General features: G+C 32.9%; 7 protein-coding genes across 7 annotated transcripts; 6 read left to right on the top strand and 1 right to left on the bottom strand.

The window, feature by feature from the left end:
* Positions 1 to 143: 143 nt before the first annotated feature.
* On the top strand, positions 144 to 5821 carry DFA_02432 (uncharacterized protein; the record flags this gene model as incomplete). Its single annotated transcript, XM_004366760.1, has 9 exons — positions 144 to 205; positions 775 to 812; positions 1271 to 2778; positions 2948 to 3414; positions 3474 to 3889; positions 3941 to 4386; positions 4454 to 5364; positions 5444 to 5645; positions 5810 to 5821. 9 exons carry the CDS (start codon positions 144 to 146, stop codon positions 5819 to 5821), a joined length of 4062 nt encoding a protein of 1353 aa, XP_004366817.1.
* A 358-nt stretch (positions 5822 to 6179) lies between these two features.
* Positions 6180 to 7055, top strand: DFA_02431 (uncharacterized protein; the record flags this gene model as incomplete). Its single annotated transcript, XM_004366759.1, has 1 exon — positions 6180 to 7055. The coding sequence occupies one exon, from the start codon at positions 6180 to 6182 to the stop codon at positions 7053 to 7055; it is 876 nt and encodes a 291-aa protein (XP_004366816.1).
* A 1631-nt stretch (positions 7056 to 8686) lies between these two features.
* On the top strand, positions 8687 to 10924 carry DFA_02430 (uncharacterized protein; the record flags this gene model as incomplete). Its single annotated transcript, XM_004366758.1, has 2 exons — positions 8687 to 10635; positions 10669 to 10924. The coding sequence occupies 2 exons, from the start codon at positions 8687 to 8689 to the stop codon at positions 10922 to 10924; spliced, it is 2205 nt and encodes a 734-aa protein (XP_004366815.1).
* A 153-nt stretch (positions 10925 to 11077) lies between these two features.
* amiB (putative mediator complex subunit 13) lies at positions 11078 to 17818 on the top strand (the record flags this gene model as incomplete). The annotated part of the gene is made up of 8 exons (XM_004366757.1): positions 11078 to 11269; positions 11373 to 12075; positions 12137 to 12227; positions 12294 to 12437; positions 12520 to 12662; positions 12739 to 16406; positions 16495 to 17541; positions 17618 to 17818. The coding sequence occupies 8 exons, from the start codon at positions 11078 to 11080 to the stop codon at positions 17816 to 17818; spliced, it is 6189 nt and encodes a 2062-aa protein (XP_004366814.1).
* A 596-nt stretch (positions 17819 to 18414) lies between these two features.
* On the top strand, positions 18415 to 20580 carry DFA_02428 (uncharacterized protein; the record flags this gene model as incomplete). Its single annotated transcript, XM_004366756.1, has 5 exons — positions 18415 to 18530; positions 18612 to 18741; positions 18825 to 19316; positions 19393 to 20209; positions 20483 to 20580. The coding sequence occupies 5 exons, from the start codon at positions 18415 to 18417 to the stop codon at positions 20578 to 20580; spliced, it is 1653 nt and encodes a 550-aa protein (XP_004366813.1).
* Positions 20581 to 20703: 123 nt separating this feature from the next.
* Positions 20704 to 21625, top strand: DFA_02427 (uncharacterized protein; the record flags this gene model as incomplete). The annotated part of the gene is made up of 3 exons (XM_004366755.1): positions 20704 to 20764; positions 21150 to 21193; positions 21386 to 21625. The coding sequence occupies 3 exons, from the start codon at positions 20704 to 20706 to the stop codon at positions 21623 to 21625; spliced, it is 345 nt and encodes a 114-aa protein (XP_004366812.1).
* Positions 21626 to 21692: 67 nt separating this feature from the next.
* On the bottom strand, positions 21693 to 26151 carry TFIIIC3 (transcription factor IIIC-gamma subunit; the record flags this gene model as incomplete). Its single annotated transcript, XM_004366754.1, has 8 exons — positions 21693 to 22215; positions 22299 to 22980; positions 23057 to 24005; positions 24109 to 24561; positions 24797 to 25060; positions 25135 to 25645; positions 25741 to 26072; positions 26149 to 26151. The coding sequence occupies 8 exons, from the start codon at positions 26149 to 26151 to the stop codon at positions 21693 to 21695; spliced, it is 3717 nt and encodes a 1238-aa protein (XP_004366811.1).
* Positions 26152 to 26224: the final 73 nt, after the last annotated feature.

Raw genomic sequence — 26224 nt, 5'->3', positions numbered from 1 at the left:
CTGTGTGGAGGGGAGGAGCTTTCTTCTTTGGGAGGAGGGTAGCATTAGAGGAACAGAGTCCTCAATGTTTTCACTGTCAAAAACAAGTAATGGAACGCCTCCATATTCGAGATCTTGTGTGCATCTGAAAGCATTGACGTTGGATGAGAAAGATCGACTTGGATCGTGGTTTAGGACAGCATTATTTCCTCCAGACAACACATTTGTAAGAAGAGATTTGGCAGATGTGGGGCCAACAATAGTCACCGATCGGAAAGTTTCAGCCAAATTCAAGAGTTTAGAGGCGGGACCAAAAGCAATTTGCATTCCTTCCTGGTTCTCGAGATCTTCTTGTTGTTTTTTGAGGTATATAAACTTTGATTCAAAGTCTTTATTTGAAGTGTTGTGATGAGTGAGCTCTTCAACCCCATATAACAGCGAGTTTGCGATGATAGGCCCGATTAGAATACCATTATTCCAATTATTTTCTTTGCATTTTTTACAATAGAAAATTTTCTTTTCATCATTAAAGTACTCTGCCTCTTTTTTGCATTTGAAACAGATAAATAACTAAATAAACTATATTAATATCAGATTCGGCAACTTATAATCAAGATGCATAGTTCATACCTTTTCTATCTGTTTCATTTCTAATTCTTAAGTATTTGTGACAACTGATTTATTGAACAGAATCTGTTTGAAGATCACCACCCAAATTAAATCAAAGAATTTTTTTTTTTTTTTGGATTGCAAAAATTTGACTCGGAACTTCAAAGCCTTTTTTTATAAATTTAGCTCAATTCTCGAAAACAGATTTGATTCATACAAAGAATGTGTGATCAAGATGTAGGTACAACAAAAAGCATGTGTAGTTTCATCTGTACTTACTAATTTAATTCATAATTATAAGGCTCTGAATAGTTATATAGAGAGTAAATATGAACAAGGAAATATCGATAAGCCTGTTAGTCTGAGATTTATTTTGTGTGAGTGTGTTGACTTTACAAATTCTGAACCTCAACGAAAACAAGTGCTCACATATCGATTGTTTGAACTATTTAGCCGTGAAACCCGAACCACAGTGGTTGGCACACCCATGAAAGATCTTTTAGATGAACCTTTGTTTATAAAGTTGGTGAGTAGAGTATTTTACAAACAGATTGGGTGTTTGTGTTGTATTAACTATCATTATTTTTACAGAAATATCTCAATTTTTTTTATCTTGAACATTTTTATCACCAGTTTAGCGATTTTAGAAATGTATGCTTGGGATGTAATATTATATATATAGATACACATCCTCCAAGCAATCATAATCCTTGCGATATTCATGCATTAGATGGCAATTACAGATTGGCCATTATGTGCATCAACGAAATAACAACAACTCCAACCAATCAATTACCAGACTTGGATGACGCGGTCCCTGTGGTTGCCTTATTTGGTGATTCCGGGGCAGGCAAATCTACCTTCACACGTTATCTCCTTGGATTTGGAACCAACACGAATGAGCCCACATTGGGATGGCCGGCTGTGGGAAAAGATTTAAAATCAACTTCCCATGGAATGAAATCCTTTCGAACCAACAACTATTATTTATTCGACACAGAGGGTTCAAATGGAGGCCAAAAACAAGGTGATTCTCAGGTCACTTCCACTGATGAAGAAACGTTAAAAAGAATCATCTTCAACACACAAACAGTACATATATTTGGCAGTGTTATTTTATATTTATCACTTGACAAGGGTAATAATTATATAGTCGATTTGTTCGACGCGTACCTTGGATACTGCAAAAGTAGAACCATCAAACAATATCATAAACCTCATTTAATAATCGTGCGCAACAAGTGCGATACACCAGACGAAAGGATTGAGAATGTAATGGCTTCAGATCCCCGGATTAATTCATTGGTCCAATCAATCAAATTTTACACCGTTCCAATTTGGAACACGAACATTGGACTGTTCACTCAAAAGATGGAGGAAATCAAAGATCAGCTCAATCAGCTGGTTCAAATTCCCAGACCAACAATTCCACATTTTAATCAATTCAGAGGCAGAGCAGAGACAGAACAAGCTGAAGACAAAGAACTGGACTATTACCATTTTTATCACAGCCGTTCTCATTCTAATTGTTCCAATGATTGCGATGAAGCGGCTGAACACGAGACCATACCACACCATTGCATGTGGTGCGTCCAAGATTGCCCTTCCTGCAAGGTTCATCAATCGATATTAATCAATCCACTGATCAATCTCAAACGATCATGGCCAACTGCGCCAGGTGTTAAAATATTTCATCTGCAGAGGAATAATATCCGTCGTCAGTTGGTTGGTCTTGAAAAATTAATGGAAAAAAGAGATCCTTTATACAAATCTTTTTCCATGTTTGTTGGTGTTGGTGGCCTATCGGATTTTGTTGCAATGTCTCTTTCTTTGAAAAAAGGGCCATTAGAAATCAAGAATATTCTGGACCAACATTTTTTGGATAGGAAAACCACAGACAACCATTCTCTTCTCGAAATATTTCCAGATCTCAAACTAGAGCCAATATCCAACGAAATGTTATTAGATTCGGTACAGTTTGGAATCGAAGGCCGTGATATTACTTTTGAAATGGTGGTTAACAATATGATGGACCTAAAAGAGACTTGTAACGAAGATTTCCTCGAGTATAACAATGGATGTTATTTTGGTAAAGAAGATCTTCACGACGACAATTATGAAAAAGCGATTGAGAGTGCTATCAATCAAGACAAAGACCACTTTTATTTCTTTTGTGACAAAGCCAACATGGTACCAACTCTTTATCGAACTTCTATCTAATAAATAAATGTTAAGAATAATATAGTATAGTATTTACAAATGAAAGATGGCGAGAGATCAGTTTTGTTTTTTTTTAATTTTTTTTAATTTTTTAAAAGTGATTATGAGGGGTGGTTTACGTGTGGTATTCATAATTTAGAGAATGACATCAAAAGTTATTCCTAAATCAGTACCTTTAGTGTACCCAGACAACTATGATCTGGTCAATAACAAGCTAGTTAGAATAGAGAGAGAAAGAAAAAAGTTATTGGTTAATAAGGATGCATTAGAGATAATTAAACGTGGGTGCGGTGATCGACCAATCTCTGTCTTGTCAGTCAATGGTCCGATGAAATCAGGCAAATCATACCTCTCGAATCGGATCATAGGAAGTAATGACATCTTTTCCCTTGGACACTCAACTGAACCGAAGACAGTTGGTATCTGGATAGCCACCTCCTTCCCAGAACACAATGGCAAACGTGTAATAGTGATCGATGCCGAAGGTTTCAGTCCTCTATACATGGATCGTACTCATACCATCTTTTTACTAAGCTGTCTTCTCTCGAATACATTTGTTTACAATACCTTTTCACTTCCGAGTGGCCACGATCTGGATCAACTTCCGTATGTAGCAGGCTCGAGAAAAGAGAAGAATCGTCTTTTTAACAATTTCTATACTTTAGACTCGTATTTAGTTTCAATAGATTACAAATCAAAGAGGGACAGCTAATCAAGAGTAGAAAGCAAATTGAAAGATATTTACCACATTTTGTTTGGGTGCTGAGGGATACCTCACAAGATCTCTTGAGGACCACCACGCAAGAGTACATGAAAGACTTTCTTACAGTGGATAGTTTTGTTTTTGGAGTAATGATTCATCGGAATACTACCAAACAACTACTCACTTGCTTCAAATCGTTAACAACCAAGACTGTTACAATGCCTACCTCCAATATGAACTTCCTTCAAAAGTTGGATACAGTCAGCGACAGAGATTTGAATCCCGATTTTGTTTCTCAAATAACCCAACTTGTAGAATTTCTAAAAAACCGGCCTATTGAAAAGACAGGAATACATGGTTTACCCGTTGATGGTGAAAGTATGTTCTTTTTAATTTCAACCTTTGTTTCCGCACTAACTTTTTTTTTAGTATTTACATATTTAGTTGGTTTATATACCGATGCATTGAATGAACCAAATAGTTTGCTTTCTTTGGAAGATTCTTGGACTAGTGCAATTAAGATGAAGCTTCAGAATAACAAATCAACCCTATATGGTTATTTTAACAATAGATTAAAATCTCTCACGTCTGAGACCCTATCGCTCTTTGATCGATATCGATTGGTCATTGATCTTCTCAAACTAAAAATTACACCAAGTTCGAATAGGGAGGAGCTAATACAAATTGATTTTTTGATACTGCATAGTTTCAAATGCGAATCAAAAAATGGTGATGGGGGTCCATGTGATATTAGATCAATACATGAACATCACCAAGGATTTGAAACTACCAATCCACCCAGTGAATCGTTTTCTTTGGCAACTCATTATGACCAAATTATTGCTAAAGGAGATTTTGTGGAAAATCACATGGCTGTAAGTTTATCATAATTTTTTATTTTATAAATTATTATTTGTTATTTATTAACTCATTTCATTTCAGTGTAAAGATATAAATACAGAAAAAAAATCATTGTGTGACCAAGAGGCAAAATTTCAATGTTTGGTTTGTGATATATCATCTTGCTCAGATCATGTACACGCAATCCCACATCCTTCAATGGATATTTTAGATTATTTTCTTTGCCACAATTCTTTGTCACCCACAAACGAAGAGAAAAAAAAGAGTACACTCGATGAACATGCTCAAAAGATTTTATATGTTGACAAGGACACCCAACTCAAAAAAGGACCAGCAAAATTCGAACCGGCAAATCGAAAAGTGGTTAGTTTTGTGGGCCCTTCATTGGCAGGAAAGAGCTCGCTTATAAGATTCTTCATCAACAAAGGTTCTAAAGAAAAAATCGATGGTACAACTTTTCCACTTGTCAGTGACAAAATGCAAGCAATGACATCTGACCTTTGCGGATACCCTATCAACAACGATCTTTTATTAATAGATTCAGAGGGCATTGGAGACCTTGTCCCCTGCACTTCACAGCCCGTAGAAAACAGAAAGAAGATTACAAATAGTAAATTCCCGAGATTCATATATGACATTAGCAATGTTATCGTTTTTGTAGCAAATCACCCAATTGGATGTGGATTGGATCCACTGTACAAGATGATCGAGGATTTTACCCCAACAGAATCCAAGGAAAACAAACCAACCCTCATTGTTGTTTTCAATCAAATCAAATCAATGGATACAAAATATGAAAAGTTCCTCAATAACGAATTCAAAGGCAAAGGCAATTATCAATCCGTACAAATATCAACCATCCCTTATTTTGGCTTGTTTCAACATCATTTTTTTGAAGACATTAATATTTTGGTCGACCAAATTCAAAAATGTGATGGACCAACAATTAGTAGGATCGATCCTGTTTTAATATTAAAACAATATACTGAACCGTATGTACAGATAACACATAAATTTATTTTTTATTTATTTCAAACCTAACCTACCTTTTTTTTTTTTTTTTCTATCCAGACAATTACAATCGTTGGTCAGCATTGTGAACAAACAGTTCCATCAAAACTCATTGGATCAGTATGATTATATTTGTTGTGCATGTCAAACATTATATCAAACAACACAAAGATACCAACTCGATCATCCAGCAACAACTGAGGCTCTAGACCAACACCATTGCCTACCTTTACAACAAGATTACAAAAACATTTTGTATTCTGTATTTCTTAAAATGAACAGAACCGAGGATTTAATAACAGGCACGATCATCAAAAGAAATATTCACGGGGAGTTGGAATTTTTTTCAACTGATACTCTAAAAAAAGATTTACCGATTGTATCGTTTTATGGAGATAGTGGATGTGGAAAATCTACAATCATTAGATTATTGGTTGAAAACAAAAACGAATGGCCAGTTACCTCAAACCAAAACAAGACAAAAGGATCGACAACGAACGGAATCGTCTATTATCCAAGCTCACGAAATCAATACGTTATATTTGACTCAGAGGGCAACAATGGAACGGCAGAGACATCAACCAGCCACGTAGAGGGAGTAGTTCAAGTCCTTCGATCCCACACCTACTCGTTTTACCAACAATTTTTGCTCACATACAGCAATGTCATTGTTTACACCTTTGACAAGGCCAGCGAGTCAGCTATTTGCCAACAACTCAATCAAATATTCCGCGTCTCTGAAAAAAGGCTAGTCAACCATCCAATTAAACCCCACCTCATTTTGGTTTGCAACAAAATGCTAACAGAGGATGCCGAGCAATATGGTAAATCGTTAATATCGATTATCAAAAGCTCAAATAGTATCATGGAGTTGATAGACAGCACAATAGAGTTTATTCATTTGCCAAACATTGTCACCACTTTGCATTTTAATAACTTTATTACCCTCAAAAAATCGATTCAAGCCAAGGTCTCACAAGTGCCGAGAAGTTTATTGGAAAAAGGAAGATATAGTTTTGACCATACGAAAAAAGCTATTCATTCTTTCAATACCCACCAACTAGCCCAAGTCTGTGACTTTTATCACTTTCTCCACAACCTTTCTCACTGCGAATGTGATGGAAAGTTTAAACTATGTACATCATGTTTAACATCTGAACAATTTGTAATACATCAAGACTACCTAAAAGTGTGGGTGAAATATGCAAAACCTTCAGGAGCCAGTGTTCTTTGTGTCCCCTTTATTGGCATTGAACAATTTCTCATCGACAACAAGCAGAATTCTGACTATATTTCAGGGGTTGGAGGCTTATCCGATTTGGTGGCAATCGCAATGAGCGTTTATGAAAAAAAAAAAGAAGAAATAGAAAAGGAAAATAATGAAAAGGGAATCCCCTTGGAGAAAAGACAGGACTATACAACAGAGATATTTAGAAAGGAAATCCTTGACGCCTTTAAACTTTATTTTAAAACAAAGAATAGTGCAAAACTAGACCCTTTGTTTTACAAAGACGATGATATTAGTCACAACCTTTATTTGGAATCAGTTGATCTTAATATCGATACCCCTCCCGATAGTTCATTAAAAGTCGGTCATTTGGTTAGAGGTATTTTTGAAAGATACAAATATGAAGAGCTACGTGACCAATTCCAAACAACAAAGAAACGCTAATGATAAATCAAATAAATAATAAAATAAATTTGTGTGAAGTTCGACATTTAATTTTTAAACTTTTTCTTCTTTTTTTTTTTTTTTTTTTAATATTTGGTTCCCTCCCTTCATAGTTAGTAGGTCATTCGATGTTTACCCAAAATGGGCAAAAAGATATCTCTTCAAAATACATTAAAAACAGTAGCAGTTGTTCATATCAAAGATGGGACTGAGAATAGAATAGTAGAATTAGAAGCAAATGGGGATAAGGATAAAGAGGTAGAGGTCGACAGTAAATTTGTAGGTCTTAAAATTTATGCACAAGACCCCAAACAACCGGGCCTGATCTTTATTCAAGAGCGAGTAATGAAAGAAGGAACAGGGTTTATCATATTCCAACATTACTTGGATGCTGTCATCTTTAAGCCCTACAGCCTATACGACAAAACTACCTTGCAACCCATCAAAACAGTGGACCTATTTTTATCTTCGATGCAAGACACAAACGCATGTGGAGACAAGAAATGTGTTTTTTGTAAAGAGATGGCGGATAAACGTTGTATCAACTGTAGTGAATACTTTTGTTCCACCCACTTTGACGAGCACCATTCAAACGGGAGTTTCGTAACCCACAACTCAATCCCCGTAAAGGACTACACCAAATCAATAAGATCGCTGTTTCTTCAAAAAGACGAGCTCTCTCAAGAAAATGAAGACTACAAAAAAATCCTCTTTGTCAATGACAAGTTGGAATTTGTGTGTGGAAAACGATGGGACGATCTCAAATATTGCCTCGGCGCGATTTCATTTGTTGGTACAGTTGGATCTGGAAAGAGTACTTTGATCCGGAATCTTTTGATTTCAGAAGACAAACTCGATGTCTTGCCACTGATCAAAAGTCACAAGAATCAAACATATGCAACTACCTCGGATATAACTGGTTTTAAGATTTGGCAAAGTATTATTTTAATAGACTCTGAAAGTGTGGATGACATCGAACCAACTACTTTATATGTTGGAGACGAATCACTGGACCAACTTCACAACAGTTCTAGAAAAGACATCATTCGAAATGCATATCCGGCCTATATTCATACTATTAGTAATGTTATAGTATGGGTAGCCCAATCCCAAAAACTAGACTTTTCTTCATGTATCCCTCCCATTTTGGAATTTTCAAAACACTCAAACAGAAAAAGCGATCAAGTCAAGCCATCTCTTATCATCGTTATCAACCAGCTCGAACCCACTATTGACATGTTGTCGAAAACCCAACACAATCAATTATCGAACTGGTACCAACAGGATCACAGTCATTTACTCGAGAAGAATATTATCAATCATTATCGCTCAATCGAATTCATATTGGTCCCATCCTTTACATCAGATCCTCATGGATTTATAAATCAGATGGCAAAATTAAAATATCATATTAAATTAAAATATCGAATCAATCTGATTTATAGTTACGAACTACAACGCACTAATTTGATGAAAGAAACCAAGATATTTATCGACGATCTCGATGGATCTAGGTTTGTATTTTTTAAATTTATATTATTTAAAATCGATTGATTAATTTTAAAATATTCTCCTACCTTAGTATTTTACTTCAAAAAAATCCACAAACCAATTTGATTGAATTTGGAAAAATGTGGTCAATTTTCTCTCTGGAAGAGTCACAAGGAGATTATGTTCGATTTATTAGCATTTTTGGATTCGATCGTGGTACAATTAAAAGTATTTTTGGCAATTCAACCCAAGCAATCTCGAAAGAAATAGTCAATTTCTATCCATGGGATAAGAGCAATGGGTTGTATTTGATTACTCAAGAGGAAGCAAATACCACTTGGTCAAAGATAATACCACAATTCAGCGAGGTTGCTATTTTCAATATTCGCAACCAACAAGACATTTCAAGAATAACCAAAGAATTACCAAATAATTATCCTACAATTATATTTGTTTATGATGGAGCGGACATTTTATTTGTTGAGAAAGACAAGCAAATTATTTGTACCACTAGACAACTTGGTACAACTATAAATAGTACTCTTCATAACAACCAATCATCATCAAGCTCATTAAAAATTTTGGAGAAATTAGTGTCTAGATACAATACTAAATGTACTGATGTGGATTGCGGCAACCAAGCAGAATATTTATTTACCGGAAAGTTTAAGTGCAACAATCACTATGACGCATTGGTACCCAGATTCAAGAGTATGTGCATATCAATCGACCTTTACTTGGAATGCTCCAGAATCCTCAATCAAACAGAGCACGAATTATTGGTTGGGCGCGAATATGACAAAAGAAACAAATTCCTTCAAGAAAATAGCGAAGGTGAAATAGAACTTGGACCAAAATCAAAGTATTTGCCAAAAGAAACCAACCAAAATTTCAAACTTGTAACATTTATTGGTCCGAGCGGAAGTGGAAAGAGTACTCTAATTCGAGGATTGTGCCATGGAGATAGACCTCTTTTGCCATTAAAAGGAAATCAATTTTCATTAACCTCTTCAGATATCAATTTATATCTTGGAAAAAAAGAAAAAAAAGAAGATAAAATAGAAGGAGATAAAGAAATTAAAAAGGATGAAGCAAAAGAAATTAAAAAGGATAAAGAAGAAGAAGAAGAAGAAGAAGAAGATCAGTCATTTTTGATTGCAGACTGCGAAGGTTTTGGTGGGACCCTAAATACTGCAACACGCACAGGAAACAATCAACCTTCACGTAGACAACTGGTAGAGTCTGCATATCCAAGAATAATGCACTCTTTTAGTGATATTGTTGTTTGTGTTTGTTCAAACTCTTGGCAAGAACGACAAACCATCAGTAAATATGTACTGTCACATGCTCAACATAGTGATGCTGGAATTGTCAACCAAGGAGAGTTACCCCACCTCATATTGGTATTCAACAAGAAAGCAAAGAATGAAATGAATGTCACCAATCAAGAAGCAACTGACGAGTTTTTTGTAAAAGGAAGATTTGATGAACTCGTTCGACCGTATTATCGTGGTTGGAGTATAGTTCGTATTGCAACCGACGAAGGTGGTAGGGATCCCACAGCGTTCCTTAATACTTACGAGGAACTAAAAAAGGAGATTTACGGCAAACTCTTAAAGGAAGGAAAGCAAATGGTTGCAAGGGATCTATCAGACAAACAAAAGCTGGTAGAAACACCTTTGACCTTGAAAGAGGCAATAACACAGGTGAAAGAAGTAGTTAATCGATTCAATAATAAGATCGACTATATCAATTTTATCGAAATCCAACCAATCAACCCAAATCAAGCTGCATCCTACTTGTTCAAATATTTTAGACTATTATATTCTGAACTGTCTTTAAACTTCAGGTATGGATTCGGTCAATCCATCGACCTTTTAAATGCACGACTCCCACACTCCCAACAAATGTACATATCAAGATACCCTCACCAAAAGGACAATTGGGAGGCAGTCATAAAAATGCTGTCTCTTTTAGTTGATAGTATGGAACCATGTGGTGCCTCATATTGTGACAAATCTTTCCATCAACATGGTAGTACTCACAAAAGTATTACCATGATATATGATAACAAATTACTCAAACCAAGGTATATCGAACTTGGAGAATTCCAATCTTCTAGACACGAATATGATGAAGATGAAAGAATAATAGTTGGAGACCCAACAACACATACAACTTTGGTTGACTTGAAAGAAGAGCTTGGTGCAACCTATTTTGAACAATTACATAGCAAAGTTTGTGTGCATTGTTTAATTGGACCACCCTTGAAAAAGAGAGATGGTTGCGATTACTTTTTATGTCTTCATTGTTCAGAAAAAGAAGAAGAAGAAGGAACTGAATGCCCTGATAATTGTCCTTCAGCTAATATCAAATAAAGTCTAAATAAAACAATTAATTAATTTATTTTTGGCAGAATCTATATTTTTCATAATCCATCATTAAATATTATAATAAGAGTTCAAAAGTTTAAAGTTCAATTTTAAAAAGAGAGAGAGAGAGAGGAAGAGAAGAGAAGAGAAGAGAAGATGATGAATCAAGGAGTAGCATCATCAATGATGATGGATCATCAGCATCACCAACAGGCTCCTTCATCACCAACTATGGGCAATGCACCAAACACAGCCTCTTCAACTTCATCATCGATGTCTAACACTATGATCAACAATCACTCTTCATCCTCTATTCCATTGTCTTCAATGATCACTAATATATTTGATACTGTATGTTATATATAAACTATCATAAACTATCTATCTAATGGTTTACATTGTTGTTGTTGTCTACTAACACTGCTGACTTTTGTCCCATCTGATGATCATAAAGGGAGTAAATCAAGTACAATGGTACAAGTTTAAATATATACAACCTCTACAACAACAACAACAACAACAGGTATCACCAACATCATCACCTATGATGACTGACCATTTATCAGCTGCATCTGCTACATATAGTAATAATACCTCTTCATCGTCAACCAATAAATCATCTGCATCTACGACAGCGACAGCGACAGGAAGCATTCAATTCAATGATCCAGTAATACAAGCATATCTAAGATTAACTGATTTAAATATACCTTGTATTTGGATAAATTATGCAAAGCATCAACAACAGCAACAACAACAACAACATAATAAACCACAGCAGCAACAACAACAACAACAACAACAACAAGTACCTAAACCATCATCACCTCCATTATATTCAACTAGTACACCAAGTCCACCTCAACAGAAATCACCTTTAATCAACTTAAACAAGTCTGTACAGACTTTAGGTAGTACAGCACCCAGAACACCAACTACTACTACTACCACGGCACTCAATTCATCTACATCTCATTCACCGATCATTGTCACTGGATCACCATTACAATATACTCCACCACTTGAAGATAAAAAGGTGATGATGAATGATCAACAACAGCAACAACAACAACAATCACAAGAAGGTGTAGAATTATGGGTATTTGATATAAACAATGAATTTAATGAAATATTACAAGCAACTTTATCTTTATCAAGTAAGTCATATCATAATAGATGGTAATGAAAATAACATTATTTATTTAATTATTTATTTAGATGTTGAATCCGGTAAATGGCAAGCCAATTCAAATTGTAATCCATTAATTACAACTTTATTATTTAAATCATTATTTAATCTTGTTGAACAGTATGTACATGAATATTACTAAACTTCAATTTAAAAATCACCTTCTAATCTATTTTTTTAATTTAGTAAAATGATATCAAATGATTATATTAAATTGGGTAATTCATTTATTAAAAAGTCGTCATCTTCATTGGTTAGAGATTCACTTCATGGTTTATCAAAGAAAAGAAATCAATCAAAAGATCTTTATTTTGAATGTTTAAAGAATTTGTAAGGAAACTAGAAACAAAAGAAAAAAGAAAAAAGAAAGAGTTATTAATATTTATTATTTATTTATTTATTTTAAATTTAGAAATGATGATGATTATAGTCAAATATCATATTCATTTAATTTCTTTTTATCAAATCAATCGATATTATTTCATTTATTTGTTGAAAGAAAAAGAATCAAGAATCTACAACAATTTTCAAAACCTGAATATACAAATTCACCAAGTATGTCTCAAAAAAAAAAGAAAGAAAAAAGAAAATATATATTTATTTATTTATTAATATATTATTATTACTTTAGTAATAGCAGCACCAAATTGTTTTATTGGATATTTAAAAAAGAATAGTTTAATAACCTCTGAAGATCCAAATTTTATGCTTACATCACAGCAATGGAAACAACTTTTCAATATCAATATAAGTTCTTCTTCTTCTTCTTCTTCTTCATCCTCATCCCCTAAAACACAACAACAAAAGAAATCAAAGAGTGGATATTTTTATTACTATCATCAATTGTCAGATAATGGGTCACCCAACAATAATAATAATAATAATCAGAATAATAATAATAATAATATTTCAGTATTGGATAAACCAGTATCATTAGAATTGTATGGTATTAGTACATTATCAAGAGGACTGTACTTTCCAACAGAATTGTTGTTCAAGTATATACCATTTACATCTGACCATTTTACAAAATTCTATCATTACAAATTAAAAGAATATGGATTAGAGAATGAGGAAAAGAGTACCTATTCATTACTTGAAAAAGGGTTACCCATCCCATTACCTGCCAATCTCGTAGCAGGAGGAGGAACATCTAAAAGAACTAATTTAGTTTCTAAACAACAACAACAAGTAAAAATTAATGGAGATAAAAAGGAAGTGGTAAAGAGCGTTGATTATTGGAATTATCAATTACCTCATATAATATTCAAACAAGATCAACAACCTTTACAATCGATCACATCAGCTGCCGGAGGACAATCACAACAAATGTTGTCACCGTTGGCATCACCATTCCCAGCCTCTCCTTCGGGACACTCACCATTTGTACAAAACTCATCACCAAAATCACCGACATCACCCATGACATCTCCAATAGACGAAAACCAACCATCCCCTTCCTATGCCAACCATCCAGATGGACAATTGGCAGACAACAACAAAAACAAGAGAACTGCAACGGCATCGGCCAAAGCACCCAAAAAGGGAGGACGAACAGGTACAAAACGAAACAAAAAGGATGATGAACCAGCATCTGTTCCAAATCAAGAAGAACAGAAAAAGACAACCAAAGTATTACCAATACAACAAATTCAAAATTTACAATCAACCGTACCAACTAGTAGTAGTAGTAGTAATTCAAATAATTCAAATAGTTCAACAAATGTAAACAATCCAATTCAACCACCTTTACCAACAACCACATCGACAACTTCAACTACTAGTACTACGACGACTACTACTACAACAACTATTAATAATAATATGACAACAACTATTCCAACGACAGCAGCCAATATACCAACAGCACCACCAAATAATTATTCAATCAATTCATCAATTGATTTATTTGGTAGTGATTCGATTGAACAAGCTGGATTGTCGGCATATAAAAAGGATGATGATTTAATGCATCTTTCAGATACAGAGATTGATTTGGATTCTTGGCAAAATGCATATTCTACCATTAATAGTGCTAGAGTACCATCATTACCAATACAACAACCACCACAACAACCACCGCCAACTATCACTCAACCTCCTACTTTACCAATTCAATCACAACAACAAGTAACAGTTCATCCACCAATTCAAATTCAACAAACTACTACTCCAAGAAATAATAATAATATTAATAATAATAATAATAATAATCAAAATGTAACAAATCAACAAGAACAACAACAAAACAAAAATATTAATAATAATAATAATCAAAATAATAATAATATTGGTGGTAATGGAACAACAATTGTAACAATGAATACACCAGTAGATTTACCATCAGGAATTGTTATTATACCATATATAGCACCATCATTGAATAATATACCAACCATGCCAGATGAACCATACCAATCACCAATAGCAACCGGTGGTGAACATGGTCACAATAACATGTCGAACATTCCATTATACCATCCGGCGCTGAGTCGAGAATCATCCATGTCTAGTGTACATGATGGTACATCTGGTGGTCAGCAACCAGGTGGAATGGGTGCAGCCAGTGTAGACTCACAGGGTAGTGTCGGAGGTATGATTGGATCTGGTAACAAGTATCTTAGCTCTCCCACCATGACTGCAGGATCACTTTTGCATCCAATCATCCCATACACACCTACACCAGACACTCTATCACTTGGAGGTGTTGGATCGGGTGAAAATGTATCTATCAGAAAATCGGTAGATGAATCTGTTGAAGGACTGGCATCTGTATATAGTAACATGACAGTGTCCAAATTGGGTGGTGGTAGTGGTGATGGTGGACAATTTAATCTTGGTGTATCCAATCAACCATCCCTCTTGGCCAAGACCAAAAAACCATATTACTGTGCACCATCGTACAAACCAATCGATGAAACTTCACTACCATACAATACGAAATTTGAATATTCCTATGTCCCCAATTCAAAATCAAATCTATCATCAACTAGTAATACAATTAAATATACTCCTCAAATTTCAAAACAACAACAACAACAACAACAATCAATAGTTCAACAACAATTACAAACAGTACCACAACCACCAATAATTCAACAAGTTCAACAACCAAACACAAACAACGTTGTTTCATCTTCTTCTACAAATATTAATAATCAACCAATAGTTCAAGCACCAATTAATAATAATAATAATATGAATATATCAAATCCAAATTCACCAATTGAAGAATTATATCAAAATAATAATAATAATAGTTCAGCATTATTTTCATTTTATGATTGTGGAGGATCACCACCATTAAATAGTTATCAACAACAAAACAAATCCAATTCTTTAGTTTCTCGATTAAATTTAAATTCAGAAGAATATCAAGAGATGGCCTATTTGGTACAACAATTGGCACAATCAAATTATGATACACATCAAGGATACTCTATTGATAATAGTCCCATTACAATCCAAACGGTGGAAGCATTTTTGGATGAATGGGTGAGATCATTGAGTAGCAGTGGTAGTTTGTACTCGGGTGCCAATATGGCAAGTCGTAGTAATAGTATGTTGACAGAAGAGATTTCATCAGAGGCAGTATTTTCAGCATTGAATCCATTATCGGCAAGTGCATTGGTAGATGTCACTTCAAGAGGATTATTTTCATTTTCTCAAGTCATTCAATCGGTCTTTAAAAATAGTCCAAATGCTCAATCACCATTTACAGTCGATAGTATTGGAGAGATTGAATGGTTACCCATTCCCAAATTGGTTGTTGGATATAAAGAGGAATGGATGGAAATTCCATCTACCCTCGTTAGGTATTGGGAAAAGTCGCTATTGGAACCCTACTCACCTAAAAAGAATATAACCTATTATGTCATTTGTCCAGACAGTCCACTTATGAAGACAATGGTACCATCATTCTTTACCGATGTCAGTTGTATCTATGAAACCAATCATTTCGGTCATCACCAAACCCCCAAAACCACCTTTCCTTTGCTCCTAAACGGTATATTCTATGTACCATCGGGACATTCAACAAGTGGCAATGTCAACAATTACCTACAAGCTTGTAAAAAATTGGCAGAACATGTTAAAGAAAATTCTTTACAATATAATGAAAATAATTGTATTGTCATTTATATCATTAATCCTTTTAATGATAGTAATGTCGGTAATGGAGTAGATTCAAATATTTCATATAGTCAACAACAAAGAGAAATAATGTTGTTTATGAATCAATGTTATAAATCAATTATTAAAGATACTTCAGTTTGTGAATCTTTAAATTTAACTTTACAAGTATGAAATAAGAATAAGAAAAAAATAGAAAAAATAGAAATATTATATATATTAATATTAATTATTTATTTTTATTTTTATTTTATAGTTTATACCAATTGAACAAATATTTTTAGGAGATTCACAAAATGTATCAATTATAAAGGAAATTGTACATTCTGTATTTAACAAGTGTCGTAGAATTTCAACTATATCATCCAATTTTAATAGTCCAAGTAATGATAGTAATAGATGGTGTAGAAAATTTGCAGATAAAATCTATGAACCATTATTTATTTTATCAAATCCAATAACTCCTCCATTACCAGGATCCTCTCCTTCTCACCACAACAACAACAATAACAACCAATCGTCGTCATCATTAATGTATCAAAATATTATTCATTTTTCATATATGATTTCTGAAAATGAAAAATGGATATCATGTGCCATTACAGATGAAAGAGGTGAATTGTTGGAGAATAGATTGGTTCCTATTACCTATACTATCAATGGTAATATTGGATGGCATCATACTATCCAAAATGTTTGGTCCTATATATCAGAGGTTTGTAACTTGACCCTTCTCACCAACCTAAAGATTGTTATTGGTAAATTTGGTATCATCTCTAAAGAAGAATATGATGAATGGACTAGAAACATCTCCACCATTCAAATTGAATCATTATTACCATTTGATTTTGTTGTATTTATCAATTTAACAATGCAACCAAACTTTCAAATATTTTCTTTGGAATCTTCAAATTCAAAATTAAATAATAATAACGTTAATAATAATAATGTTAATAATAATAGTGAAAATTTATATTTACCAACATTTCCATTAAAAGGATTGTCATATGCAATCTTTATGAAATCACCATTGGTATATTCTTATCATCTCTATAATATACAACCACAGTTAACTTCGTTGATTGTCACATCTTCATTGAATCAGCAACCAACTAGTTTATCATCGAGTAGTAGTGGTGGTAGTAATAATAATATTAATAATAATAGTAACAACAATAATAATAATAATAATAATAATAATAATAATACAAATACCAATTCAAACTCTAATCCAAATTCAAATGCATCAAATTCTTCGACCAATAATAATCAAGAAAGAAAAGATTGGCCAATTGTTTATATGGTAAGAAATATATTAATATCAAAATCTAATCAAATATATTTAATATAATATATTAATTTTCTTTTTTTTTTTATAGTTATCATATATTGGATGTTACTCACAAAAATCACCACAACAATATTTATTTGATCAGGAATTATTTTTCAAGCATATAACTAGGTCTTATCATAGACTGAGTTATTTAAATATTTCTCCACGATTTACTGATAGATATTCAGTTTTACCTTTACACTTTTCAATTACAAAATGTATGAGTAAAATGTCAATGAATATTTAAACAAGAGAAAAAGTAAAAAGTAAATAAACAAAAATAAATTAAAAAAGTAATGAGTCATTGTTATGTTTATTTATGTGTTACTTTGAAAGAGAGAGAGAGATAAACATATATATTTTTAAAAAAGATCTAAAATATTGGATCGAAGCAAAGTTGTTGTTGTGTGGTTGTTTGAGTGAGAGTAGTAGTCTCTGCGGAATAGAGATTAATTTATTTTTTAGTTTTCCAAGCGTGTAAGTCGCAGCACTTTGAACCATTACATATCTCATACCCCCCCTTACAATTGACACAATAAATATTTATATATATTTAATCTACACAATTTTATTAATCATACAATTGTATAACACACACACAAACAACCATTATTATTTATTTATTTATTTATTTTGTTTTTTTTTACTAAAACTACAAATTTTTCAATTTATTTTTTTAATTAAATTACGCATCGCATCTCACCTGATACTGCATTATTACCTTTTTTAGTTCAGCTGACTCTTTTTCTTTTTAGTATTAAAAACATACAGACGACACAGTACACTTAAACTTATACTTGTACTACATAATAGAATAGCAGATAATATAACAATAATAATAGAATGAAAAGATTAAATGTAGCAGATAATAAAGACACTGATGTTCTCTTTACATCGTCAATAGACGCTTTAAAAAAGTTATATAAAGATAAAATCAAACCATTAGAGACTCTTACAAGGTAGATAAAAGAATGAGGAAGAAGAAGAGATGAATTATTATAGTACTATACTAATACATAAATATATATATATAACATTAGATTTGGAGATTTTCAATCACAAGTATTAACAGATGCAGATTTAGGTGCAAAACCAATGGTATTATTACTTGGTCAATATTCAACTGGTAAAACAACTTTTATTCAATATCTCATAGAGCGTGAGTTCCCAGTAAGCCTTTAAATTCAACGACAACCAACTTGCAAATGATTTTAACTTAATCTCTCTTTCTCTTTCTTTCTCTTTGTTTTTAGGGTTCATTTGTTGGAGCAGAACCAACAACAGATAGATTCAATGCAGTAATGTATGGTCAAGAAGACCAGATTATACCAGGTCATTCAGCTGTCGTTCAAGAATCACTACCTTACAGAGGTCTTGAAAAATTTGGAAGTGGGTTCATGTCCAAGTTTCAAGCTTCATTGTGTCCAGCACCATTGTTGGAAAAGATTAGTTTTATAGATACACCTGGTGTATTGTCAGGTGAAAAGCAACGTATTGGAAGAGCATATGACTTTCCCAGTTTGGTTTCATGGTATGCAGAGAGATCAGATATGATTCTCTTACTATTTGATGCTCACAAATTGGATATTAGTGATGAATTCAAATCTGCAATTGAAAGTCTCAAAGGTTATGACGATAAAATCAAAATTGTATTAAACAAAGCAGACAAGGTTAGTGCTCAACAGTTACTTCGAGTGTATGGAGCTTTGATGTTTAATCTAGGTCGTGTTATCAAGTCACCAGAGGTATGTCAACACAAAATTTAAACAAAAAGATCTAAATCTGAATAATGGTTTTTAATAACTCTTCTTCTTTTTTTAGGTGATGAGAGTTTATTTAGGATCATTTTGGAATGGAACCGGATTACAAAATCCAGATACAGAGAAATTATTACATGCAGAAATGGTAGATTTAATTAAAGAATTGTTAATGTTGCCAAAGAATGCTGCCATTAGAAAGGTTAATGATTTGGTAAAACGTGCACGAACCACAAAAGTTCATGCATTGATTGTATCTCATCTACGAAGTGAAATGCCAGCTGTATTTGGTCGTGACAGTAAACAGGCCGAGTTGATCAAGAATTTGGACAAGGAATTCAACAAGATGGAACGTATCTATGGCATTCCAAGTGGAGACTTTCCAGATGTTGAAAAGTATAGAAGCATTCTAAAGGTTCAAGACTTTTCAAAGTTCCCAAAACTCAATCCCAAGATGATCGAACAATTAGACGAGGTTCTCGCAGTTGACTTCCCAAAACTCTTGCAACGTTTCCCAATTGACGGATCACACAAGCCAACACAGTACGAATTGAATCCATTTGCCATTGACGAAGTTGACGAATCGCTTCGTTGGACTCTATTTGAACATATCGACCGTGAACTCTATGCCCAAACCTTTGTTACACTCGGCCCTGTCGATGGAAAGATTACCGGTGCCTCTGCCAAGCCCATTCTTCAACAATCAGGTCTATCCAACGACCTTTTGGCCAAGATTTGGAGATTAGCCGATATCGATCGTGACGGAAAACTCGATAGTGACGAATTCTCACTTGCCATGCATCTTATCAATAGCTCAATCAAGGGTTTCCCCACTCCAGATCAATTACCAGAGACTTTAATTCCTCACTCCAAGCGTGGTGGTATGAATTATTATCGTTAAAAAACACAACCAACAGTTTATTTATCACATATTACCGATATTGTACAAAAACATGTTTCACAACCGAATAAATTTTCACTCCCCATAATAATATCATATATCATGACCATAACATTCACTCATTGATGATTATTTTCAAATATTAATAATATCATATATCATTCACTCATTTATTTACTAATTTCACCTTATAACCTTTTTGTTTAATATAAAAATATATATTTATACTAACCCTATTGTTTGTTTTTTATAGGATATGACAATCAAATTTCTGGAACAAATCTTAAAAGAAGTGGTAGCGGAAAGAAAAAACTGTCATTGTCCTCTACATCTTTATTTAAATCTAAATAAATTTAATATTATTTCCCATTTTAGATCATAACTATTATAGATAGCTGGACTCAGAATGATCTTACCATTTGACAAATGATTTTAATTCTACATTAATTTGTAAAATAAAAAAATTATAAAAGAATGGGGATCGAAATTGATATCTTTAAAAGCGAACCAGATGCCATTTGTCAATCAGCTTATTGTTGATGGTTGCAGGTGATCTCTCTATTCTGAAATTCTATACAACTAATTAGAAACTTCAAGAAGAAAACATGCAGAATGTAATCTAACTTTCAAAATACACTTTTTTTCTAAATGGTTTTAATGTTTAATCAAAATATTTATTAATAATTTAACTTGAGTTGATTTTTCTCTTTTGGTAATAAAGATTAGGTCAATCACTGACTGATTTTTTTAATTTCAACCTAAATATAACCTATCCGCCTATCATTAGTTTGTCCTTTCGATAGCTGATTTGAACTCATCTCCATTCACTGTCAGTGATACTGAGAGTCAATAGTATTATTCCTTATAGTGTTACATTGTGTGTGTTGGGTCAAAACCTTACCACTCTTCAAATCTCAAAGGGTACGATGATAAAATCAAAATTGTACTAAACAAGGCTGATAAGGTTAGTGCTCAACAATTGCTTCGAATCTATGGGGCTTTGATGTTTAGAAATAAATACCTAAATTTTTTTTTTCCTACTTTTTACTTTTAGGTTCCATAAAAATATTTTAGAAATGAAGTATTGATGTATTCGATTTATTCCTTTTTATTTTTCTATATCTGTTTTTAAATGTTAATATTTTTTTTCAAAAAGGTAAAGAGAGTTTATTTGGGATCATTTTGGAATGGATCAGGACTACAAAACCCAGATACAGAGAAATTATTACATGCAGAAATGGTAGATTTAATTAAAGAATTGTTAATGTTGCCAAAGAATGCAGCAATTAGAAAAGTTAATGATTTGGTAAAACGTGCACGAACCACAAAAGTTCATGCACTGATTGTATCACATCTTTGTAATGAAATGCCTCCTGATGAACAAGACTTGCAATAAATATTGAAACATTCTAAAGGTTCAAGACTTGGTATAATAATCATTTTTAATTTATTATTTATTTATTTTAGATTGTACAATATTTAATTAATATACTATTTGCCAATTGAGGATTAGTTTTTTTATAAATTAAAGAAAGATTAAAAGCAGCCTCTTGTTTGAGTGAATAATTTGGATCAGTTTCACTGTCGTCACTGAGAACAACATTGTAAAGTGTGATTGCTTGTTCCAACATTCCAATTTGATGACATGCTCTAGCCAAGTTGTAAAATGCCTCCTGTCTCTCTGTATGTTGACGTGCATTTTTATAAGACATTAAGAATGAAAAGGCAGTAAGAGCAATCTTGTGGCGATCTACATTTCTACGACCCATAATCTCTGATAGAATGGTAATACCAATCAATAATTGTACCAAAGGTTCCTTTGGATATTGTCCATATGATTTTAGATATTCATGCAAAGCTATCGTAGTTCCTCCCAAAATTAAATTACAATTACCATAAATAATAGAAATTGGTAAACTATCTGGGAATCTATCTGCCATACTTTGTAAAAATGCTTTTTGATAATAATAATATCTACCTTTTGATCTAAAACAAAAATTAAATAAAATTAATAAATCATTATTATTTCTTTTTCGATTTTCTTTTGCTATTTTCTATTTTTTACCTACCTAATAATAATTCTATTAAATAAATTCCAAATTCTATGACTTTTTGGTTTTTCAGCACAAACATATTTAACATGTTTGACAGTAGCCAATCTTGGACGATTTGTTGTTAGGGCAATAGCAACCAATAAAAACTTTAATTGAGTTTCATGGATTGTAGCCAAAGAGATAAAAGCAAGTGCATATCGGAGGTAACCAGCAGCCTCTGCACCTCTTTGTTTGTAGGGAAGTGTTTTGGTGAGATTAAAAAGTAGATTAAAATAATCATTTTCTTCCAATTTCTCTGCCTCGGGAATATCAACCAATTGAATTGGAGGACGACCAGAAATCGTTCTAACATTATGAGGAGCTCCATCATACCCAAGTTTTGTTTTAGTACGAATATGATATTCTCTTTCATACGATCCTTTTAATAGAGCTCTTGCAATACCAATAAAAGCATCATACTTTCCAACATTCCAATATGAATCTGCTTTTTTATATTGTTCAAATATATCATCATGATTTGGTTTCTTATCCGTCAACCATTTCATTGTATGTTGATACAATGTCTCTTCCGATTCATCATACAATAATTCATCATACTGATTTAATATTTGAAATGATCTTTGTACATCTCCCAATTCTTTATAAATATCTGATAATAATATAGTTACATTTCTATTATTTGGTTCATATTGTAATACTAAATTAAAGTAAAATTAAAGTTTAATTTAATATATTTATCTATCTTTTCTATTTTTCTATTTCTTTTTTTTTACCATTTTCAAAATAATGAATAGAATTTTCATATTGTTTTAAATCTTTATAAATTGAACCAATTAAAATCCAAATAGAAGGTCTATCAAACTCGGTACCCAAAACTTTAAGTAATAGAGTAAGAGCTCTTTCATATCTTCCTTGAATCGATAGTTTTTCGGCCAAACCAATATAGAGATCACCAACTGCACTAGGTGACTCTTGTAGTATCTTGTTCATACAGACGTCACCAAACTTGTCATCATTCAATTCGTAGAATGCAATACTGGCATTATAGACAATATCAACGGGGATTTCATAATCGTCTGGATAGATACCTCTAATTCTTTGAAACAATTGAACTGTTTTGGCATATTGCGTCTCTTTGTTGTATAGACCAAGCAACATATTAAAACATCCCAAATCTATAGTTTCAAATGGACGCTTCAATTCAATCTCTATAAACCCTTCCAAGAAATTAATTGCCACTGTCTTTTTCTTTAGATTGAGTAATACTTGAGCATACTCTAATGCAACGATTGCATCATCGGGTCTAAGTTTTTGAAGTACTTGTAATACTTTGTAGGCCATATTTAGACGACCTTGTTGTTGAAATGCAATGGCCAATTCCCATTGTGTCTCCAAATCATCGACATTTAGATAACGGAGACGTCTTAGACAATAGATGAATCGTTCATCATCACCATTCTTTCTCGCCAACTCTGAAGCACGTTTCCATAGATCCGGATCATTCTTTCCAATCTTTGCACCGACATATACAAAATCAGCAGCACTCTTTAAATCTCCTTGTTCCTCTCTGATACGTGACAAGATGGTATATGATCTTGTATAAGTTGGTGCCAATCTAATCACCTCTGTAAACACTGTAAATGAATCTTCAAATTTCTCTTCAATAAATAATCCCAATGCTTTTGCTGCTAATTTCTTTACTTGTTTTGATAATCTTGGTCCCTAATTGAAAAGTAAATAACAATCAATATATTATATATATATATATATATAATCTATATATATATATATATATATATAATCTATATATGTAATATAAACTTACATTACTTGGAGTTGCAGGTTTTCTTTTTCTTTGTTTACGTAATCCAGGTATATTTTCAATATCAAATCCACCAGGTTGTGTTGATGGTTGTGTTTGTGATGTTGTTACTTTTTTATCTGTTGTTGTAGTTGTTGTAGTTGTAGAGGTAGATGCATCATCTTCTTTTTCTTTTGTTGTTGTTGTTGTTGTTGTTGTTGATGATGTTTCAACTCTTGGTCTTTTATTATCATCATCATCTAAATCCATTTTATCCAACTCTGATCTAGGTCTAACATAACCATCCAATTCATCATCATCATCATCTGATAGATCATCTTGTTCATCTATTTCATCTGATTCTGCAGCAGTCTTTTCCAACTGTTCATTAATGACTTGACTAAAATCAATACCAACATTGAAATTAATAATCTCTTCGTCGTCATCATCTGCTTCATTATCAGGATTCTCTAAATCCTGATTCATTAAATTAACAATATCATCTTTTGTCTCCATCCTCTTTTTTTTGTGTTTGTATGAATGAATATATATATATATATATATAAATACAACTATGATTCTTTTAAAATAGAATGAACATCGTTTTTTTTTAAATTAAACTTTTTGAAAGAGAGTTCTTTTCCCTCTCTTTTTAATTTATTTATTATTTTTGGTTTTACACAAACATAGTTAGTTGTTAGTTTTTGTTTACAATAATACCAATTGGACAATGATCAGAACCTTGTACTTTTGATCTAATAAATGAAGCTGCAATCGACCCGATAAAAGTAGCTGGTACAATGAAATAATCTAATCTCCAACCAGCATTCTTTGCACGAGCACCACCCATATAACTCCAAAAAGTGTATGTACCAGTCTTGCCTGGATTAAAGTGACGATGAGTATCAATAAATCCTGAATTTAAATGTCCACTAAAACTTGTTCTTTCTTCAATTGTAAATCCTGCTGTTCTTGACTAAAAGAAATATAAAGAATAAATAAATAAGTATTATTATTATTTTCTATTTTCTATTTTCTATTTTCTATTACATTTGATTTTGGATTAGCAAGATCAATTTCAGTATGAGCAACATTTAAATCACCACACCAAACAACAGGCTTTTTAGTATTTAGATCAGACATGTATTTAAAAAAGTCTACATCCCATTCTTTGGTACGATAACCTAGACGTTTGAGTGGTTCCTTTCGATCGACACCAGAGTTTGGTACGTAAGCATTGACAACGTAGAAATCTTCAAATTCGGCGGTCACTACACGACCTTCTTGATCGTGTTTACTGATACCGATACCACTAGTGATTGAAATTGGTTTGATCTTGGTCAACAAGGCAGTACCGTGATGTCCAGTCTTTTCAATACATGGGTTAAAATGGTAAGTGTATCCCTCTGGAATCTCACTCTTTGGTACCTTGGCCACTGCAATCTTTGTCTCTTGCAAACACACAATATCCGGTTGTTCCTTGATCAAATAATCCTTAAACCCTTTCTTTGTACATGCTCCAAATCCTGCTACATTCCAACTAACAATTTTAATTTGATTACTACAAAATAATAAATACACAATTAGTCAACTAATCATCATCATGTGATCATGTATGATCATCTGATCCATCTGATCTGATCATATTTAACATACCTAGAGACTGCTGGAGTAGTGAAATCTTCATCACCAGTTGTTGAAACTGATGCAGTAGAAGTAGTTGAAGTCTTTGGTTTGGCAGCTGCTTTCTTACCACCTCTACCCTTTGGTTTTGGTACTTCCTCTTCCTCCTCATCTTCCTCAACTTCTTCTTCATCTTCTTCTACATCTTCTTCATCGTCAGATTCAACAGCCTTTTTAGTAATCTTTCTCTTTGATGACCCTTTTTCAGTCTTGTCTGGTATACGTTCTTCTTGGTCTTGATTATTATCCATATCTTTCTCTTCTACTTCGTCCTCTACCTTTTTCTTTTTATATCCTTTTGGTGGCTACACAAATACACAAACACAAATATGTTATTAGATATACACTTCACAATATATTATCTATACTTTTATATCTTACCATTCTTTTTAATACTTTGTTTACGCTTGTAAATTATTTGTGACGATGTGGGGGATCTAAATTCCCAGAAATATGT

This window comes from Cavenderia fasciculata (assembly GCF_000203815.1).
Source record: "Cavenderia fasciculata unplaced genomic scaffold Scf_Dfasci-G-b-143d02.r1-5, whole genome shotgun sequence".
In the NCBI taxonomy this organism is placed as follows: domain Eukaryota; phylum Evosea; class Eumycetozoa; order Acytosteliales; family Cavenderiaceae; genus Cavenderia; species Cavenderia fasciculata.
Note: the sequence above shows the minus strand (reverse complement) of the source record. Positions and strands in the feature narration are given on the sequence as shown.